Raw genomic sequence first — 22,105 nt, 5'->3', positions numbered from 1 at the left:
AATGCAGAAATCGATGATTGGGGTGATTTATGATTATTAAAATTCCAGTAAAGTTTACTGCTTTTTGTGCACTGCTGTCAATTTAGACAATTCACGTTCTTATGAAAAAGTAATGTAATGCAGTTTAACAAGTGTTTGATAACCATATTTGGGGGATCAGTGCAAAGATTGTGTATACATTGGCCGATATATATCGATATTGGATTTTTTTACTCCCTAATGTTGGTATCGGCATCGGCCCTAAAAATTGCATATCAGACAGACTCTAGTTGTATATATGTTCTCAAAAAAGCGGTTACTTCTAAAAAAAAATGGTCAGTAGACCAGTTGAGTCAATAGAAAAACTTTTTTTTCTCACTACAGTGCAGTGCCTCTTCTCCTTTATCAATACTTTCTACTTAGTAATTTATTCTGTAAACAAAATTGTTTGTATTTTGTTTTGAAAGGATGTTTATAAATGATATCTAGTCGGTGAGCTCCGTTTTGTAGTAAGGAGGACATGGATTAAATGTCCTTATCTGTATTCACACCAAATATGTTTCATTTACATGAAACACCACTTAGCCGTCTGATCCATCAGTACGCCCCCACCTCATAGCATTTTAGTAAGCGGATATGTTTATTTCCTGCCTCGGGATGGAGATGATTCAGTGACCTGTCACTGTGGTGTGTGATAGCTGGAAGGGAGTTTGTCCTGTGTCCCAGCATGTGATGTCACACCGGCGTATATATCCACGGAGAACAATCGGAACAGATGCATAATGTAACGGTTAGGCTCAGTATGTTTGATGTATGTTGAGGAAAACGTTCCACAAATCCACGTGTATTTCTTCTTTCATTGTCAGAACAATGTGACATCTTTGATGAAACGTGGCTGTTTCTACAGTTTGTATACAGTCTGATGTGGACAACAGATGTTGGAGACATACATTTCGTGGGTAGTTTAAATTGGAAAAAACTTCAGCCAGTATAGCAGAACTCTAAATATACTGTGAGAGGGGTTGGCTAATGTATACATACAGGCAGGGTGGAGGCACTATAAAAGTCTGCTTGTTAGTATAAAAAAAGAAGCAGCTGGACCATTTGTGTTAGGTGGGTGGTGTTGGTTCCACTCTTATGCATACTGTGCATGTATGTATCCTGTATACTTAGGGATTGTTTGGTCAAAATGGTGTAAAGGTCACTGGTGAAAGAGATTGTTGGTGTTGTTTTGACCAAAATAGACTGAACTATCCATCTCCAAGTGCATTTAAAATCTCAGCAGAGGGAATGATGAGCCCTGAAGACAGACCTTAATTCTGTTGACATCTTTTTATTCTTTGAGAAAACTGTGCATTTGTTTGAGCAGGCTGGTGTGTTAAAGAAAGAGGTCAGAAGTCATGGTAGCAAAATCTGACACAGAAAAAAGAGGCCCAAACAAGAGTTGAAGAGGTCTAATATCTAGGTCATGTGGGACGGTCTTAGTCTTTAACTTTTTCTATTTTTCTTTTTCTACTTTTTCTTTCTTCTTCAGGATTTGTTAAGCTGCACTGGTTCTGTGCTTTGAACTGTGTAGTTACTGCAAACAACTAGAAATCCTGATTTAATAACCACAAACAACTGACCCAATTATTTGATCAGATATAACCCACATGGATTAAGTTAAAATTTGAGAAGTTTGGATTGAAATAAATACGTGTTGTTGGGTGAATATTCAAAGGTGTTATTGATGACATTTAGCCAGTAAATGTGGCATTTTTATCTCCCCGTACTGTACCATTGCATTCACTTAACAACACCACTGTTGTTCAAGTCATCTGCCCCCTGTAGTGGTAGCCAGTTCAGTTTGTTCAGTTCATGAACTGAAGAAGCCTCTTGGATGAGAGGTGATGTTTGTGGCTTATCCAATCATGGTCAAAATGGAAAAGTGGTTTGTGGCTCTAATTGGTTAAAGAAGTAGAGGGCGAATTGTAACCCAATGTTACAGTCGCTGTTTGTGTAGTAGAGTGCAGTGCAGGACTGTGTATTGTCTACATACTGGACACTAGGGGTGTCAACATTTTAGTTTTTATTGTTGAATCACTGAAGGGTGATGTTTTTTGTCGAACCCCTATCTTTATAATGAAGATTTTGAGAACATAAATGATGATATAGATGTCGTTGCTGCGAAAAAATTGTTTAACACAAAGATCTAATCAAATCTTCAATTTGGAGAATCGTGACACCACTTCTAGACACACAACTGAAGCATGCTACTGTTTGGGGTTGAGCCCACCATTATATTGTGTTACGTACGAGTGCATGAACCAGTCAAATAACCAGTTGGACAAGTTTGTTCCCTTCCCTCTTCTGTATCTGAAGAAGCCAAAATAGTGTCTTTTCCACTTAGTTGTATTTGTGTGTATATATATGAAAATGGGCTTATCCCACGCTTTGTGTCAGGGGTAATGAGTGATAGCAGGACTCCAGTCTCTGTAAATCTGTCTCACTCCTGATAATAATTTGTCCAAGGCCTGAACAGATGCTATGTAGAGCAGTGGTTGGCCTTGTGGGGCACCACACCTGTGCTTTATTTTGTTTTTGGTGATTGGTCAACATTTTTAACAGTCTGTCAGACAGGAGACTCTTTATCTAGCACAGGAGCTCGCCTTGAAAACACTGAGAGAGTGACTGTCGGCAAGATGAAACGCCGCCCTCCTGAAGTCCTGCCCCTTCAGAGACAATGCCAGGAACTCTGCCTCAGCTCCCAGTTGCAAATGAAATAATGCTGTCATTGTTTTATTAAGTGTTTGAAAGAGGCAGCTCTATTGTTCACACTTGTCTTCAACCGCAGTTGGACTCCGATGAGAATGTGCTCACAATATGAATGCTTTCTTTTTCTCTTTGAACATTTTCAACTGTCATCCAGTATGATTTTATTTCATTTCAGCTCAGAACTATAATCATACCTAAGGCTGCGTGGTATTGGAAAAAACTGACATTGCGATATTTTGGTTTTCTGCGATATGAATTAACTACTGGAATTTTTACAGGATAACTTGAATGGCTCAATTTGGAAATAATTAATCAGTCTAGAGTGACAGTCAGTTATTATAGAGGAGCTGATTAAGGATGAGTGTGATTGGTGGTCGGCTGTGCATGTGTGTCCCTCACAAGCAACAAACTCCTGAGTTGGACCCAATTACGTAATATCAGAAAGACCTCTCGTAGATTAGTCATGGAAAATGGGAACTGAGTTTCCCTTTTGTATCAAGCAGCAAAAAGTTTGTGTGATGATGTGTTCATTTGCCTTAGATGACACTGCATGTGATGAGACTATTGCGCATGCACGCATTGCGATGTCAATGTGGAAACGATGTACTGTACAGCTCTAGTTATAACTCACTCTTCTGTCATTTTTATGTAAAATGAAGAAGGCTCATTCATACTTTGGAGTTTAAGTCAAATTGGAAATGTGTTGTATTGGTCTTTTCTTTACGATTGCTTATATCTAAGAACATGGAAATATACACGTCATCTTTAAAATGAACTGGCTGTCACTGATGTTTCTGTGTTCACAACAATAATTTCCTTGACTTAAGACCTACATAGAGAGCTCTCCGTATGGAGCTGTGTACCTGTCCCCACCTCTGGACAACAACTGGAGAAGGTGAGTAGCACATCTGTTGAGCTGCTGACTGAATGGTTATTGTCTTATCTTCTTCCTCTAACTAGATTATTTTACAACAGGAACTGTTTCCTCTTGCCAGCCTGTTTCCTGTATCAAGCCTCTCTGTGCCAACTAGTATTGTCTTTCTATATCTAGCCTCCAGCCATCTCGATCAAACACAAATCAGAAACGTATATAATCTGTGGGTGACGGGTAGAGTTGTAGACCTGCACAAATGTTTCAAGTTTCAGGATGCTGCGTTAGCCCTGGGAAGGCCGCGTCTACCTAAAGGTGTTTGACAGATAGCCTTTTGCTTTAAAGGTCATGCCCAACAGCACTTGTCCTACTGTTTAGGGATTTTATGTTGTCACAGCACCTCTGCCCTGTGGTGCAGAATCTCCAACTTAGCAGAAAGTCAATAGCAGTACCTGCTGGAAAACGTTGCTACACCAGCTGGCCTTGATGTCGGCTACAAGATTCCTTTTTCCAGCTCTGGTTGTGCCCACGTAGAACAGTAAGTGTATCGGCCAGCAGCTTTTCCTCAGTGTTTACAAGGGAGTGAATTATGGCCTTGTGATAAAAAGCTCAGCCAAGCTCCTCCCCACTCACTCTCTTTCACTCTTGCTCTGTCTCCACACTTGTGTTTTGTATGCTAGCTTGGCCCGCCGCCAACCACCCTGCCTCGTCTTCTTGTACAGCGCCGGCACAGACATTGGCCAGGCTCCGTGTTGAGCCTACTATAACAGCTTGTACTGTAGAAGTGAATAAGGCCCACGCCCTCTCGTCATTGTTGACAGCACAAAACAGGTTGGCTGACAAACGTCCTCACGGAGCAACCAGACATCAGTGTTCTCACAGTGGGTGTGTTTGTGGGAGAGCCATGTGGCACAAAGCGCTGAATGCAGACTCGCACGTTTAATTTACGCAGCGCTGCTTTGTTTCACACTGTGTTTCTCAATAGCTGTGGTTACAAGGACAACATTTCATCAATCCGATAGAAATCGTTCTGATTAGAGATTTCAACTGTTTACATGAACACTAAATAACGTGATCTGATAAGATGTCGGTTTACATGCCGCAAAGCATTTAATCAAGATATAACTTTTTGTTAATATGCGCTAAGTGCCTACTGCCATCTGTAAAGCCTCTAATCTACCAAATGTATAACGTTTTAAGTTTTTCCCAGATTGATTGAGAAAAATGTCATTCGTTCTTTTGAGCCGCGTGTAAATACAATGTACAAAATGGACTCGCGTCACGTCCTGGAAGCAGTATTTGTATTTCTGGTTCTGTGGTTTCTGGCTTCATTCATCTCATCAAACACTTCTTTGAACAAGTCATTTTGAGCTTTTCCGACCCTCAAGACATCCATTAAGTCTTTTCAGATATCCAGCGACAAAAAAAAGTTGTATCAGACACAAACCAGTTCTGTTATTTTACCAGAATGTTTCCGTCCCTCGTAGAATCAAAGAAGCAACGTCACCTAATTTTAGGCCCACATGAGGTGAACATGTACAAATTGATATTAAATCAATTCCAACCCGAGAAAAACTGATTGAACTGAAGCGTTGACATGTTTACTAGGTGCCAATATCTCCCTATTAACCAGATAAACAAAGGTTTACACCACCCCACTTGATCTGATTTAAAAAAATCATTCTGATTGGGCCAGATTGAGTCTGTCTCTTCTGATTTATGGCCTTTATACATGATTGGGCTATTATTCTGATTTATAGATGAATATTAGGGTCCATGTACATGAAGTAAATGAAGCAAATGAAAGGCTGAGCATCATCTAAAATTCAGCTGGAGTATGAAAAAAATGGGTCATATCTAGGTGGTAACCACAGATCCACAAAAGATCTAGCAGGAGTGATCATATTAACCTAAAAACCATCATGTCTTCCTAAATGAACCAGGTGCTTTTGTCCCTAAACCAAACCAGTGTTGTTCACTTTATGAAAACATAAAAAGAAACAATGCACACAAAACTCCAAAATCTACAGCTAGCATCTTCACTGACCAAAAAGTGTGGCAACCATTTTTATTTATTAATATAATTACTTTTTCTATCTTGTAGGCACAAACAGGCTCAGCTAGTTGATTCACCTTATTCTCTACATGAGGTGAATCTCTGAATTGATTAAATGAATCTTCCAGGTTATATATAATTCTACATGATTATATTGGTTACACACATTATGTTGCCTTCAAAAATAAAGGCACATTACAAAATAATAGACCCAGAAACAGCCAACAAACAAACAGACGACACAAAACAAGGCAACAAGAGAAACATAAATCAACATCTTTAATATTATAAATACAATAAAAATGAAATGTTAATGAACATATGGACTTTATCCTTCGGGGATCACTGAAATCTCAAAGTTGCAAAACCTTTTAACATTTTTTCAGCAAAGTCATCTCCAATAAAATCTATAACACGACTCCAGACAGAGAAAACCCATTCAAGTCTCCTCTGGGAACATGTGTGAGCCTTTCCAGTGGGAGAAGTTGCCAAACATTATCGAGCCAACACGAAACAGATGGTTTGTCATCATCCAGCCAGTTCTGTAAGTTTGGTTAACAGGCACAGTATCACAGAAGAGATGGCATAAGCCTGTTTGTTTGTGGACCAGAGCCGTTTTGTAACTACAATATTTTTCATTGGTTGCCATCAGTCCGTTTTTGATTGCAGCACAATCTCCCTCCTCACAAGGTTAACGCAACAAACCATTTTCATGTCACCTTGTGAAAAGACACACCATTCATCTCCACTTTATGCTTCTCGTGCTCATCTCTGTCTTCTCCACCGATTTAAATCCTGTATGTGATTGGCATCAGGTTTGTCAAGTCTCTGCAGGCCAAGCCGAGCCTCCTGCTCCAACCTGCAGCAGATTGTTGTCACAGTGTGTAACAGGGATAAACTTCCCCCTCTGCCTGTATCGGCGAAGTGGGCCAAAATCCACTGCTGAGATCTAGAAGTTTCCCCTTAATATACTGGCCTTAACTGACTGTGTCCAGAAACCTGCAGAGCTCCCAAATCCATCTGCTTTAAGTACACATATCCACTTAACCCTGACACAAGCTTTTAGTTTAAATGTCTTTTAAGTTGCTTGTTAGTGTTGATGTATCGACCATAGTTTAGTTTGGGGTGTGCCCAGCTCACTTTTAAAACAATGCTCTGATTTGATCTAGAATCTTTCATGCCAAGACAAACAATGGTGCTCCTGCCTGCTCGCTCTTATTTCTAGTAGCTCTCTGTACTCCCGCTATAAAAAATCTGGCCAGTAAACCCTCCGGAAACTTTGCCTATCGAGATCTGGCAGGATGTCATGAGTGAATTAGACTTTTATGGTTCCTGGTTGATTTACACACTCTGGTTTTCACAGAGCATATGAAAGGGTCGAATGACAAAAGAGGATGGAGGTGAATGTTACATAGAAGAAGTAGGATAGAAAATGCCTTAGTTGAGGTGTAACTTTATATGCCTGCAGCAGGCATGCTCCTCATTGGCTGAAAATCAGACCAGAGAGCCCTTACAGACAAGACAACTAGTATCACTGTTGAAAGAGTTGTAGAACGTTTAAAGAGGAAGGTCTCAGAGAAAAACAATCCAGGATTACACTTAAGAATTGGACAATGACTCACCATCATACTTTATCATAGCACACCAGCATTCTACTTTCAAAACAGGATGTTGGTGCATATTCTCATACAATGAAAGAGCTGAAGCTAAATATTACTTTCATCAACGATTAATCTGCTGTTTATTTTCACAATTGAAATGAAAAATTCTTCACAATTTGCCAGAGCCCGAACTGACGTCTTCAGATTGCTTCTTTTGTCCAAACAAACAGTCCAAAACCCAAAGACTCTTCATTTACTATAAATGACAAAGAAATGCAGCAAATCTTTACATTTAAGAAGCTAGAACCAGCAGATGTGTGACGCTTTCTCTTGAAAAAACCTTTTTTGGGCAACTAATTTACTTTAGATGAATCGACTAATTGTTGCAGCTCTCAAAATATGTCAGCATTAACTTTTTAATGTATGATAGCTGCATTATTCCCGTGCAGAATCCCTCAATTTAAATGTCTTGTTTGCTCTAATTGTAAATTGCCATCTAACAATTTACCAGCGTCTTGGACCCAGGAACAAAATTGCACCACTTGTCAGGGTCATATTCGTGACAGATGTTTCCAGTGCTTGTAAGTTTCATATGTGGCCAAAATGAGTTAACAATACATGAGGTTGCTTTTACACAATCATTTAAAGTAAAGACATAACACAATGTTGGAAGGGAAATGGGAAATCAAAGTCTGAACTGAAGTCTAGCCAGATTAGGGAGGCTCTTCATCCAGTTGAATGTTGGGAAATCCCTTCGGAGAAAATTCTCGTTTGTTACACTCTTTACAAGAGACTGTCGATAATGTACTCTGATTAAAGGAAAATTGAAACCATTTTCATCTCGTTTGAGAACAAATCATTGCCTCGTCTTAATATCCATCCATGTTAATGGTCTCAGGCTCTTGTTTTGTTGTTGTGAGAGGCAGATCCTCTGCTTGTCCGTCTCAGGGGAGAGTGGGGCGGTAAGTGTTTACAACGCCAACCACATCTGCACTGCATTACCGCCAGTCAGCTAGGGAGAAGAGCCACAGAGCTCTTTAACTGTTTCAGTGCTTTAACTACCACACAGTGAACAGCTATCTGCTGTACACCCGGCCTCTCGAGCACCGACGACTGAGAACCAGCGCTGGGACGATATGCTTATCATCAGTGTGATGCTAATTTCTGTTAGCATGTTATTGGTAATTCCTATTATGCATTAGCATCGCGCTTAAGAACTTGTTCTCTAAAATCAGTTCAGTAGTCAACGAATCAATTCAGGAATCAATAAAGAGATGAATCATGATACTCAAGTTAATTTATTTTATTTTTTCCCACCCCCACTTAACGCAAGAGGAGGGAGAGATGTGCTGCATACATATTTTGGGAGACATTATACTTTTACTGCTGCATGTTTATATTAAGATGACTCATGCCAAGCTTCCCAGACTCTTTTAGATCGAGACTTGGAAGCAGTGGACCAGTGCTAAGGGATTGTCCGGCATGACAGAAATGCTGGGGAACAGAGCTGTTCACACAGCCTTCATCTGATCTATGACCAGCAGTCTGGCCAGCAGATTTTATCATCTCTCTGGATTTGGTGAGGCCATTATTTTCAAGTAGTGATTTCACAACTTTGGCCATCTGTAGTGAGTCAGGGTCATGATTTTTTTTTTTTTTTTTTTTTATATCCACCATCTGTTCTATTAAGTGTATTCAAAGTATAGTGCTTGTCCGGAAATGTGCCAAAGAATATTACTGTACACTGGTGTCCGAGAGGAGGATTTCTTCTTAGAGGGTTTCCTTGGTCCTGAGGCATCAGACCTGAGTACAGCCCTGGATGCGTCCCTTCGGAGACCATCTGTTTCAGGGTCAGATCCAGTCCCACGCCCTCCTCTTCTTGCATTCACCCATCTTTAGCCTGCTATTCCCGTACCAGCCTCTCTCGGGATGAAATCTCAGACCAAGCTCCCCGGAGATTTTTCTGTTGAAGACGGAGGAGAGATCTTAAAATGTCCACTTTGGCAGATGTGGTGTGATGATTCTCAGGGGGTGTATACTCCGTCTAGGTGGTCTAATTGCTGCACCCCTTTAAAAGAAGCCAGTGTTTCTCATCAGGCACTTCAGACTGATCAAAAGCATCGGTCAGCATTAGATGTACTAAGCCGCACATACACGACCATCCTTGCATAATATTCAGCTGGTTTACCCCAGTTGACCATCAGTCTGTCTGTGATTCATCCTTAATGCTGCGCTACTGTGGAATGATTAAAGTAGCAGAGCCTTGTTTCTCAACATGAGAGAATCCAGCAGGAAAACTGAAGGCCGTAGCAAACAAAATGAAGATGTTATTTCGTCAGTCGGATATTTGTTGTTGGCCGGTTGGAGCGCCAGAGCTCATCTGCATTCCACAGCCTACATCATACATCTAAAAATAAAATTTAATATAAACTATGACACCCAACAGTGATGAGCATGGTGACTGAACCAGGTGTCATGGTGGTTTTGTAGTTTCTGTTTTACATTCCTCTGTGTGTGACAGTGCATGAAAGGACACTGCCATGTCAGAGATGCTCGCCTGCTGTCTGACTGCAGACCTGCCGGCTGTAACTTTGCATCGTGTTGAACATTTTATGACAATTGTTGAAATATGGACAGGTCTGAGAGAAGAAGCAGAAGTGCCTTAAACTGGATTCTTTCTAATGGTCAGCAGAGGGCGACTCCACTGGTTTCAGAAAGAACTCTGATTGTATGTAAGCTTATGAGAAAATGAGTTTTTACTTGATTTATTACGTCAGTAAACGGTTTCCAAACAAGTTTATGTTCTCAATCTCTAGTAACAAGTCTTCTGAAATACAGCATTATGTTCATTTTGTAAGTTATGGTCCCATTTAGAGTAACATAGACGATCAAGCAGGATATGTTTTAGGGCATGGTTACCTTGTTATTGACAAGTTGCTACAAAAAAGAGGATGCCATGATGGATTAACACTTGGAAAAAGCCTTGTTTAAAAAGTTATTGGAAGTGGCATAGAACTACTGACTGGTTTCTGGGGCACGAGGCAAGTTACCATTTAGTTTCGGGAGATCATGCGATCGCATATGTGCTTGTGTCTGAACCTCAGATGTTCTGACCAATGGGTGCCCTTTGAGGAACGGCTGGCAGCTACAAGTGTTTTTAGCTCTGACAACCAACAACATAACATCAATTATATCAGCACTGGGGAGTTAACTTCACTGAAAGAAGAGCAAAGAACGACCCTGAGGACTCTTCTCAGTGGAAAAGATGTTTTGCTCTCCTCAACTGGCTTTAATGGTTTGATTTACCAACAGGTAGCGCTCTCTTACTACGTCACATACGTAGTTCATTGATCTGATCGGTTGAAGTTGGCCTGTGATAGACCAGTGCCAGTATTTTTTTTTTTTTAACTACCTGTCCTTTTTCCTAACAGTTTTTAGCAGCTCCTTCCCAGATGGCTCTGTGTAACAAACCATTGGCGCTTCAGGTTACAAGTCAAGATACACTTACTGTTTCTGGGGCACAGGGGCAAAAGGAAATTAGAGACAACTGCATGTACCTGTTGGGTAATTAAAGGCAACATGATATGTACTCAAAGGCACAGAGAGTGCGAGGACTAATTTTACCTTGTACTCAGGAGGTTGATTGCTGAGATCTGAGAAATGAAATACAACAAGACAAGAAAGACATGTTTCAGTTTCAGTTTTACCACCTTATAGCAGTTTAGATAATCTGGCTAAAACAATGTTATCATAACCAAAACTATGAAATAAGACCCCAATTTTTAACAAACTGAAATAATTTTTCGTCTTAAGTACCATTGAGCTTTTTCAATTAAGAAATCACCATGTCATTTTTTAAATTAAAGCTCAAAAACATATTTATTGGTGATATATTGCTGTGAGCGAGCATACCGAGAACATGACCACCCACATGGCTGAAAAGAAAGATGGTCCAAACCAACAGGACATTTGGGTTCTTTTGTGTACCATTTGTAATTTCAGGAGACTAGTTGTATTAGTTAGAAGAAGTGGTTCCTTCTACATACTTTCAGCCGAAGGAAGAGTCGAGACCCCTTTTTGCTGAACACTTCAGAAAAATCCACTCAGTCACTGTTCCCACTCCACCGTTTCAGGCTTTGACAATGACCCTTCACATTAAGTTGTTTATGTCGTTTCCCTCTCTGGCCAGCCATTCTCCAGAGAGCCGGTGGTGTTGCACCATTTTTCTCTCCCAGTTGGATATGAGAGAACAGCATGTACTGTAACTGCTCTCAGCTGCAGGTTTATAAATCTGCCTTCTAGTCATTCTTCTCGTTAGCACTCCTGACTTTGTTTGTCCTCAGTTTTTCCATCCTCTGCTTTTGATTTATTTCTGTCGTTCCATTTTCCTCCAACGTATTGTGCTGTATCTGAGTATTTTCCAGGGTCTTTCTTTCTTCTACACACTGACTCATCATATTTTTTTACCAAGGTGTTTTCTCTCCTTCACAACTTTTAAGGCAGGAGCCAGGGGTCTCTGCTCTCACCCAGTAAATGTGTCTATCATTCTTTCCCTCTGTCTCTCTTTGAAGGGAACAGCAGCCATGGACCGAGGAAAAACGGCCTGGGTTTAGATTAATATCACAACTCAACAGGTGACCCTTGACCCCCCTCGCTCTCTCTCAGCCTCTTTCACTCAGCCTGTCTTTACCGCTTTATCCCTCGCTCGCACAGAGGCCAACAATTCTGCTCTTTGTCTTTTTGCAATCTCTCGTCCTGGTTTCTATCCTTTGTAAATCTCTGCCTGATTTGTAACATCTCAGTAATCCCCTCCTTTCTTCCTTTGAAGCACTGAGATAGAGAGCCACACAATCTCAGCTGAAGCTTGTTATTGTTGATTTATTAATCTTTTTTTCTTGTAGTTTTCCACTCATCTTTCCAGTTTGGACTTTCTGAAACATTAATCAATACCTTCTCTCTTACTAACCCAGCTCTAGGACTCACGGCTCCTTCACAGTCTAACACGAGGCTTCTTATGCACAATTTCTTACTTTCAGCCTTTTTTAAAACCAACACAACTGTTTTGTTTGCAATGTTTTTTAAACTGATGTCTTTGATAGTTAAAGTCTTCTAAATTGTGTTTGAGCTGACCATTGACAGCACACGGGCTCTGCTGTGAGACAGATAGGAGTTTGAGTCACTGAGGGAAGTTTCTTTATTAATTAATTTTGGGAAATATGCTTATTTGCTGTCTTACCAGTGTGCCATTTAAGAATGTATGATACCAGAGTTTCATCACAGATGCAAAATGTATGCTTTTTCCTTTCCGTTCTTTAATACCTGACTTTGGAAAGTATAAAAATTTATCCACAAAACTCTCTTTGTCATTTAAAAAGGAAGCCGATCTTCTCAAATGTTAGAAATAAATGTCAAATCAAATGTTGAATAAACACACAAGCAGGTGTATAAAAACTTAAACATAAAGTATACAGCACTATGACACTGATGAGATCATATGATGTGTGACAACATGTTCATTTATAGGTCGACATGACATTGATTTCATGGAAGTCTGTTTAAGACGGCAAAGAAACACATTTCCCACAATCAGTACTCTTTAAAGACGAGGCTGTAAAAACTCATTGTGTTATAAATGTGTATATTGTGAACAAAACTACATAATGAAACTCGCAACAAGTGCTTCAATGTGATGAAGAGCTGACCTTGCTGTTAAAGTAAAACCTTTCAGATTTATTCCATTATATGCAAAGAGTTTTCCTTCGTTGGAATAGTTGCTACGATACTGTGCTGCCTGCCATGTTTTTGAATTTTAAATACAGCTTTAAAAAACATGGAAGCTGTTTCGATCATTGGTTCTCAACCTGGGGCCAAGAAGGTCATTTCCAGGCGTTGCCAAAGGTTGATAGTCACTGGTTTCAGGGCCCGTGTCCACATAACATTTTTCTTTCACCACCATATCTTTTCAATTGTTTCGAGTATGCGGCCGCATTTGGCCACCTGGAGAAAATGCGCTGCTCCCAGCGTCTTTTTTTTTAAAGAGCGCGCCGCCTTTTTTGAATTGAAAATCTCAACCTTTCATAAAGGTGCTGGTGTCGTCACCTTCGCTCTTTTTCATGCAAGTAATCAAATGTTAGATCACCCGGGACTCGTCTGTCCATCCTGAGCTTTATCAAAGGTAAACTCTCATAACAGAGACAGAAAAGTCCATAGACTGAATGTTGATGGTGCATGTTGTGCTTTTATCACCCTACGTGTTGTAATATGTTATTAACTCTGTGGTCATCCCTCTGTTATCATAACGTTAGCAGATGTTAGTCAAAATTGACGTGCAGTGTTTTTTATCTCGGCGCACAAACGCTTCAACCCAGCGCTCCTTTGCTATGTGGACACGGGCCCCAAGTCTAGCTGGTGAGAAACGTGATGACCTATATTCCTACCAGCACATTTCTTATTTATGTGACATTATTGTGTCAATTACCTTAACATCTTGCCCAAACAATCAAACGGTTTCCCAAAAAAAAATCATTTTAAACTCTGAACGCTTTACAATCTAATCTTGAGGTGGCATATGAGTGTTTTTTTATTCCCAGCCAATTCTGTCTGCCATCAATTGACAAAATAAACCTGGCAGCTTGAAGAAAATTACAAATTCAGATGCATCAACCTTAAGTGTTATTACTACACTTTGCTACAATCCACTAGATGGAAAGCGGGAATGACGCATGAAAGAAGCCATTGAGGCTTAATGGAAAGCACTAGAGAAAGCTCGCAGCTGGAGTGATAAAGGACTCGGGGGGTTTGTGTGGGTTGACCCGTGTGTGTCTTTTTATGTGTGTGTGTGTGTGTTTGAGAGACTGGCACAAGTGAAAGGTGTGTAAGAGTGAATGTATTAGATGCACACAAGAAGAGGCTGATTTCAAATTTATCTCTCACAGTTGTGATTTAAAATTTGATTCCGTTGAAAAGCTTTGCAGACTATTAAACAGGCATCCCTGTCGAATCAGTTCCACATAAAGGTCGTCAGAAAATTAAATTCCTGAGCCTGAAAGAAAGTTGATAGAAATCTTACAAATATTGCAGAGTCGTCCGTTTCCCCTGCATTTCCCTCTATCAATATAATTAGATGTAGCGATCAAAAGCGTATTTCTATAAAGCGCTTTGAGGTGATCTTTATTCGATCGCTGAGTCAAACTGTGTTTAATCATAAATATTTAGTGCGGCGCTGTGAGGATGTTTATGAGTGAGGTCAGTGTGAGCTTTCAGATGAATGCAGCTTGTGTGGAGGCAGAGCAGGAAGCAGAATGACTCACTGACCTCACGGCCCTGAGAAATCCTCTGCCTCTGTCCAAGGTGCTGGAACGCTTAGCATAATTTTCCTCTTCCTCCTCCTCCTCTTCCTCCTACACAGAACCAACTCAGACTCAGCTCTCCATACGAGCGCTATGAACCCAAACCCTCAGGACCCCTTTGGCATGAACATGCAGATGGGTCGAGGTCCCCCCCAGCGTAATGGTGAGAGTAACACGCACACACACACACACACACACACACACACACACACACTGCAAACACAAGATACCTTCAGAGACACTGTGTGTGTGTTTGAAATTCTTTTCTATCCACTCATTATCTTTAACAACATGCCAACTTCTGTTTGTGCCTCAGCGCCATCATTTGACCTGTTCTGTCTTTTTAAACTGCATCTGTGTTTAGTTTTATTTGCACCGATTGATCCGGCAGTGACCAGAATTGGACCATTTTTTAGCACGATCAGCCGTGACTGGTCAATCAATGTCAGATACATCCGATTCAGAGACGGTCAAATTTACACACGCTCAGCCCAGTAACTGGACCACCAGACCAAACTGAGAGAGAGGAATAAAATATTTTAGGTCATTTAACTAATATATCCTCACTAGTATCATTTCAGCTCAGTGTGAGAGTCTTCACTGAGTTTTCACGTCATTTTCAGTTGGATTTTATTTGCACAAAAAATCTCTGTCCAGTAATCTGAAGCCTTGGCTCAGTGAGTGTGAAGCCTACGTACTTTCTTTGTTCCTTTTTTCTTTTTTCCTTTTGTTTTTTTGATTTTCAGTTTATCAGTTGGAGTCATTTTGAGTCAAGAAACAATATAAAAATCCTCAGATTCCAGCTTCTCTTATGTGAATATTTTCTGGTTTCCTTCCTCCTAGGACTGGGTAGTATGGCCTTTTTAAATGCGACAAAATCAAATATAATAATCTTGACCCCACTACAATATCTATATTGCAACAAATATTATAGTTATGAAGCTTGGTACCCTCACAGAATACTTATTTCTGATAAATAGTCATCAGAAATGTGGATATAGTGTCTAAGTGGGTAAAGAAAAGTATTAGAGCACGTAGAACAGTCTGGTAAGTTCAGAAAATGACATCACTTTACTGTAACGCAGCCTTTAAAACACTTATCACTGTCATATCACAATAAAACCATATCCAATATCTAACACGATATATAGTATAGACTCATAACATGATGCAAAGTTAGAGTATCTTTGGGTTGTGGGTAAAAAGACACTTGAACATGTCTGCTTTAGGAAACGCTGATCAACATTTTTCACCATTTTCTGGACCAAACAACTGATTGATTGATTAATTGAGAACATAATCAACAGATTAAATGACAATGAAAATAATCATTAGTTGCAGTCCGACACAACATAACGTATTAAAATTTGTGCAGCTAAACTAGAACTAACTGGATCTCGCATGTGTTGCTGACCTGAGTGGACACAAAGGTGCGTTGTTGATTGCAGTGAGTGTGAATGGACACGGAGAGCAGCGCTGACAGGATTACAGTATATTAGCAGAGGGAGAGCAGGTGGAATATTTGTGCATCACCAACAAGGGCAAGAAACCGCCTACAGAGACTAATTAAGATCCACTTGTGTACTGTGACATCACCTCTAACACTCATCCAGTGCTTTACACTGTGATGCAGAGGTGCAGCCTTGTGAGTGCGGAGCTGACCTGTTTTTAAACTAGATACCGTCTCGGTGACATGCAGTATGCAGGCGGCTCCTGAACTGGGCCCATGTCGTAGTAATCATGCTAGTTTATGATGTTTGTGTTTCTGCTCCTCTGGTCATTTATTAACAGAACACAGTCCAACCAGCCAGCTGCTCTTCAGTCTCGTAAGCTGCTCTGAGCTCAGTGACACAAATCACCATCAGGCCATTATTGGTTTATACCTTCGTGTTGCTGAATTAAAAGTGATCCAACGAATCAATCTTCCTCCCTCATCTGTCACACTCTCCATCCATTCCCTCGTGTGTCTCCTGAGCCGTTTCCATCTGAGCGTCCAGTGTGTTTCTGATGGTGTTTGTCTGATCTCAGCGCTGATGAAGTGTGGAGTGGATGAGAGAAGTGCTTCTGCTCTGCATTACTACTCAGTGTTTAGCCAACAAGTTTAAACAGGATATTGCCTTAAGATCTTGGCCTAGTTTGAGTTTCACATACAAACAGAATCAAACCAGTGTAGATGTATGAATTACTGTCTGTTGTGCTTTAAATGGCTCACCTTCGACCCACTTAGAAATGTTGGCACGTGTGCGTGCGTCTGTGTGTGTGTTGCTTACAAAAATAGCTGATATCAGGCATTTCATGTTTATGATGGCTCCCTGTTTGTTATACTCGTGTCCTCTACAATACAAGGACTGCAGCCAGCCATTATTATCATTGTCCGTTTACCGGTCATTATTTTCTGAAATATTAGATTTGTTGTTTAGTCTGTAAAATGTAAGAAAATGGTGAAAAAACATGTTTATCAGTGTTTCCCAAAGCCCAAGATGGCGTCCTCAGATGTCTTGTTTTGCCCACAAGCCAAAGAGATTCAGTTTACTGTCATAGAGGAGGAAAAAAACTGAACATATTCACATTTGAGAGGCTGGAATCAGAACATTTCGGCCTCTTTTTCATTTGGTTCCTTAGAATGTCAGCAAAAACATCCCATCACGAGTTCCCAGAGCCCAAGGTGACGTTTTAAAATGCCTTTATCCTTTGATCAACAGTTGACAACCAAAGGTATTCAGTCTAATCACAGAAGAGTAAAGAAGAACAGGGCTCCAGATTAACTTGTTGCACTCGTGCGCCTAATTTTTTCATTTAGGTGCACCCAATAACACAATTTAATTTATTGTCTTAACACGTATGTAGACGATTGTTAACAGGGTTAAGGGTGATTCAAATAATGAAATCAACCTCAAACGTTATTATTTGATATTATATTTATTTATTTATATTATAAAATGTACAGAGATGTGTTAATAGGCTAATATTTGTTTAAAGGCAACTACACACCCAGTTAATGTTAATTTCTATATGCAACATTTTTTAAAATCACAACAGTGGCACCCTGGAGCCGTGAGAAAACCATTTAAGATTACAATTTCAGAAGTTTGAGCCAGAGAATATTCATTACTTTAAAAATATTAATAAGTATTAAAGTTATCAAACTTGTTCTTACTAGTTTTCTGACGAATTGACAAATCGACTAATCAACAATTAGTTTCAGCTCTACTCTTGTGCAGACCAACAGCAGAACCAAGTCATCATAGTTCAACTGGATATGTAAAGAGATGTGATTTATGTTCTCAAAGGGGAACTGAGCTGCTGTTGGAGGATCACATAGTATACACACAGTAAAGCCTTACTGCATAGTCTGCTGTATATAGTCCAGCAGCACATACTGCACATAGCTGCACAGGCTCTATGTCCTTCCCTCAGCCTCATCGCCTCGCTGCTGCCATCGCAGGAGCGCAGAGAGCTGCGAAGCCTCGGGGCCTCGTTGACACTTGTAAAGGTTTCAGCGGGTTTTGAGTGGTGTTAAGGCCTGGCTGATTAAAGAAGCATCTAACTAAGAATTACAGCTGTGAGTCACACTGCTGAGGTGGAAACACTTAGAGCAGGGGAATTGAGCTACAGTCTATTTGTTGTGATCTCTGCCAATTGTTGTCAATGGAAAAGGAGCAACACCAGTCATAAGAAATGTAATGTTAGCCCTGCAGCTGAAAAGCCTCTGATTACTGCTGTGCTGTAGAAGCAGGCAGTGATTTTTCTTCTGAATTCTGCATATTTCCAACACCCATATTGAATGTAAGTGATCCAGCCAGGGACACAAGCCAGCCATTTTCCATCCCAGTTGTCCTGTTTCCGTCCCAGTTGCGCCTCTGCGAGCAACAGCGACGAGACACCTCAGAAGGGGAAATGTAATGATGCCAGACTGTTGTATCGCCTCATTGTCCCATCTGTTCCAGCAGCCGAAAAGCTGCCTCTCCAAATGAATGGGCCTCAGAGAGACTGAGAGCATGGAAGGAGAGGGAATGGGTGGGCTACGGATCAAAGGCTAACGTAAGAGGAGATCGTTTTAAGCCTGAGCGACGAGGAGACTTGATGGAGACACATCAAGGGAAACAAAACATATTTTCCTAATAAGTAACAGAGTGATCTGGAAGTGTTGTCGCAAAACACAAGTGTTAAGACACGGAATAGACAAAAGTTAAAAGGAGGGAAAGACAAAGGCATGTGTATCTGGCATCGGGTCTCCAGCGAGGAGGAAGAGAAAGAGACTCTTTGTGGTTGGAGAAAAACAATGGCACTCTCTTTATTCCTCATCGCTCTATGAGCCCCCCCACCCAACTTCTTCCTCCTCTCTTCATCTGTGTGACTAATAACATGATGCCAGATGCCCAGCTGTTGTGTTTATGAAAGTGCGCAGTAATTGCAGTCTGTATTCCAAAGGGCCTGTTCCTGTCAGAGGGACTGATAATTGTGCCAGACATGTCGGGATAATTCAAACAGCTGGGTAATATTGAATATCCTCTAATGTTCCTCCGCTTTTGTTTTTATGTCTTTCTTTATTTCTCCATCATCCCTCCCCTCGTCCTTTTATTGTTTGTTTGTTTCTCGTGGAGGCTGGCACGCAGCTAGTGTAAATGAGGCAGAGGTGGACGGCTCCGGAAACAGTGAGTTCTACTTTCCTTTTTATTAGCCGATAACTTGCATTACTGCAGAACATGTTTCATTAAAAGTGCACGTTTCTCCTCTGCAGTCTTCTCCTTCCCCCCCCTGCCTACTGATGAGAGTCTAATAGGTGTCGGTAAGCCTCTTCCCAAGCAGCTGTGGGAGGCAAAGAAGGTGAGAGTGTTGCTCACTTATTACTTCTTACATTAATGCCTGGCTGATACTTTCTGTGATGTCTGACAGATGGTAACTCAATATGGAGGCAGATTATCCTGCGCCTTAAGTAATGACTATAAAGACAGGTTTAGACTGCACAACATTTATGGCTTTGAGAAGAGTCACATTGTCACAGTAGGCGATCGTGACACCTTACATTTCTGACATGCCGGTCTACGCGTCAAACCAGTCTTTCCTGTGTGACTGTAAATAGGTGATCAGGCAGGCTGAGCGTGAGACAGATTTCTGGGATCCATAATGTCAATAACAACCGCAGCATCCAAAGCATCGTGGAAATAATCCTAGAGGACGTCAAACCAGATGAGAAAAGGCAAAACACAGTCTGAAATATTAGTCTCTCTGTGTGGGCAGAGGCTCAGAATCAGTTTTTATGCACATTTTTAAAGTATCGCATTAGAAAAGATGGAAGTAATTTTTCAATTAACTCACATGACTGATCAGCTGTTTCCACTTTCCACAGCTTTCTCAATGTTGCAGTCTTCCCACATATTAATACCAATATTAATTGACATGTAAGAATAATCACAGCTTAACCAATTTTAAAAAGAAAACCTTTCCATGTTCTTTCCTGTAGACGGTCGATGTGACTGCCTTTGTTTCTTGTTTCACATTTATTGGCAGTGGCAAACGACTGGATTTGTTTCTGGTTTGCGACCTCTACTTTCTCTACTCTGTTGCGATGTTATTACGGGCATGCAAAACATAGCCTTTACTGCCAGTTTCAAACAAAACTACGCTTTGCTTCGCCTCACTTCAGATCAGTTGATGGAAGCGGGCCTAATTCGCTTTTTTGCTTTCTTGCATCATTCCAAAGTATTGCTTAAAATCTGCTTGACAATTGGCTGGACACGGTACAGAAATCTTTCAAACCAGATGCTCATTTTTGTTCCTGACACTAAATATCTTTTGGATCAAGACATTTCCGTCCATTTTCCGTTCAGCTAATCCTGAAAGGAGGCATATTTTAGCTTATTTGAAACTTTCCACTTTGCAGCAGATTTCAGGGGATTTTCAGCTCATTACATTGAGCAATACACCAATCTGACACCAGCGTCAGCGACAATACTCACATAGCAGATCGGAGCTCGGACATGACATGACAATACACATTTAAAAAAAGGTTTCTTTGTCAATGTCATAATAAGAAACTCAGATCTCAGACTCAGCGTTCAGTGTTGGACTGTTATTATCTGGTTGAGATAAGTAATGTCAGTGTTTGTGCTCCTGTCGCAGGTCCAGTCTCTGGCCTCAAGGCCTAAATCATGTGAAGTGCCTGGAATCAAGTAAGTCTGAAGGCAGTGACACAGGGTCCATACTTTGCTTTGTAAATACCCTATTTATTTTTCTTCATCAGTAATATGATGTGTTGATGCCACAGTAGTGGTTTCAGCTGGTGAACAGAAACAATGGAAGTCCTGGAAATGAAATACCACACATTCCCACTACGTCAAACAGGATGTCTGTGTTCCTCTTTACACATCGAACTCTTTTGAAATAAGAGGAACGCAGTCCGTACAATCGGACTCCACTGACATTGTTTAGCAACAGTTTGTTAAGACCATTGTCTTCCCACTGCAAACGACCTCCGGTGTCATTTCATGATTTAGAAGCAAACGGATGTCTTCATTTTTACTAGCAATTCATTCGCTTTACAGCAGCAGCTTTTCCTTTGCATTGTTGCCAGTAGATGATACAGACCAGGCTGCATAGTGTCATACAGAAAGCCTTCAGAGAGATTCTTAGAAAGCTGTTCTCCTGTCTAGTGTATAAATAAATGATCGATGAACAGAGCGATAAATATGATAGACAAAATATTTTGACCCGTGCAGCCAGCATCAAGAAACCGACACGCTGTGTGTGTGTTTGTGGAGGCAAGCTTTTGTTCATTGTTTTGTGTTGTCGTCCCAGTTTGTGTGTATTTGTGTGGGAACAGACAACAATGAGTCACTGTTGCTGTTGTCGAGGCAGCATATCAGCAGAAATGGAAATTAGAGAAATAATAGAGGAAATGGAGAGTGGGTGGAAAGAAGAAGAGGGTAGAACAAGTGGATGGGAGTCAAACAAATGTCTCATCAAATTGAAATGCACATTTAATAATTTTACCTTCAATTATTTACAATATTTATATGAATTCGAATGCACTCTGAGCACCTGTGTTGTTCCAGCTGGGTCAAATGTTTTGTTTGTACCTCCCCTGCAGTATATTCCCGTCTCCGGAGCAGAACCCTGGCCTGTCCCACTACCAGGGCTTGTTAAATACCGGCGGCTCCCTGCCCGACCTCAGCAACCTGCACTTCCCCTCACCACTCTCCACCCCACTGGACCCTGAGGACAATGGAGGGTACCCCAACCTCAGCGGGGGCAGCAGCACCGGAAACCTGCCGGCAGCCATGATGCACCTTGGCATTGGCAACTCGCAGGGTGGGTGGAGCTTTGTGTTGGTGTGTGTGTCCGGTCTCTGCCTGTATGTGTGCGTGGTTCCCAACCTTTCTGACACGTGATTTACAGGATTGTTTGTTTATGATGTCTCCACGGCAGCAACAGTCATAGGAGAAGGGCATCATGTTTTTGGGTTGTCCATACGTCCATCTGTAGGTCCCATCCT

General features: G+C 40.9%; 1 protein-coding gene across 6 annotated transcripts in view; it reads left to right on the top strand.

The window, feature by feature from the left end:
* The window catches only part of crtc3 (CREB regulated transcription coactivator 3), a 43,858-nt gene that overhangs the window by 11,275 nt on the left and 10,478 nt on the right, over window positions 1–22,105 (top strand). For 2 of the 6 annotated variants that reach the window (XM_084374569.1, XM_084374566.1), the window contains exons 4-10: window positions 3,570–3,628; window positions 11,833–11,895; window positions 14,670–14,773; window positions 19,227–19,265; window positions 19,352–19,437; window positions 20,734–20,783; window positions 21,701–21,921. In XM_084374569.1, coding sequence (XP_084230695.1) covers window positions 3,570–3,628; window positions 11,833–11,895; window positions 14,670–14,773; window positions 19,227–19,265; window positions 19,352–19,437; window positions 20,734–20,783; window positions 21,701–21,921 — 622 coding nt within the window. Of the gene's footprint in view, window positions 1–3,569; window positions 3,629–11,832; window positions 11,896–14,669; window positions 14,774–19,214; window positions 19,266–19,351; window positions 19,438–20,733; window positions 20,784–21,700; window positions 21,922–22,105 lie in introns of all 6 variants that reach the window. The other 4 variants (XM_084374567.1, XM_084374565.1, XM_084374568.1 and 1 more) reach the window with 3 other exon arrangements.

Source organism: Pagrus pagrus, assembly GCF_965226575.1.
Source record: "Pagrus pagrus genome assembly, chromosome: 1".
NCBI classification, from domain to species: domain Eukaryota; kingdom Metazoa; phylum Chordata; class Actinopteri; order Spariformes; family Sparidae; genus Pagrus; species Pagrus pagrus.
The sequence above is the reverse complement of the archived record's forward strand: the minus strand, read 5'-3'. Positions and strand labels throughout refer to the sequence as shown.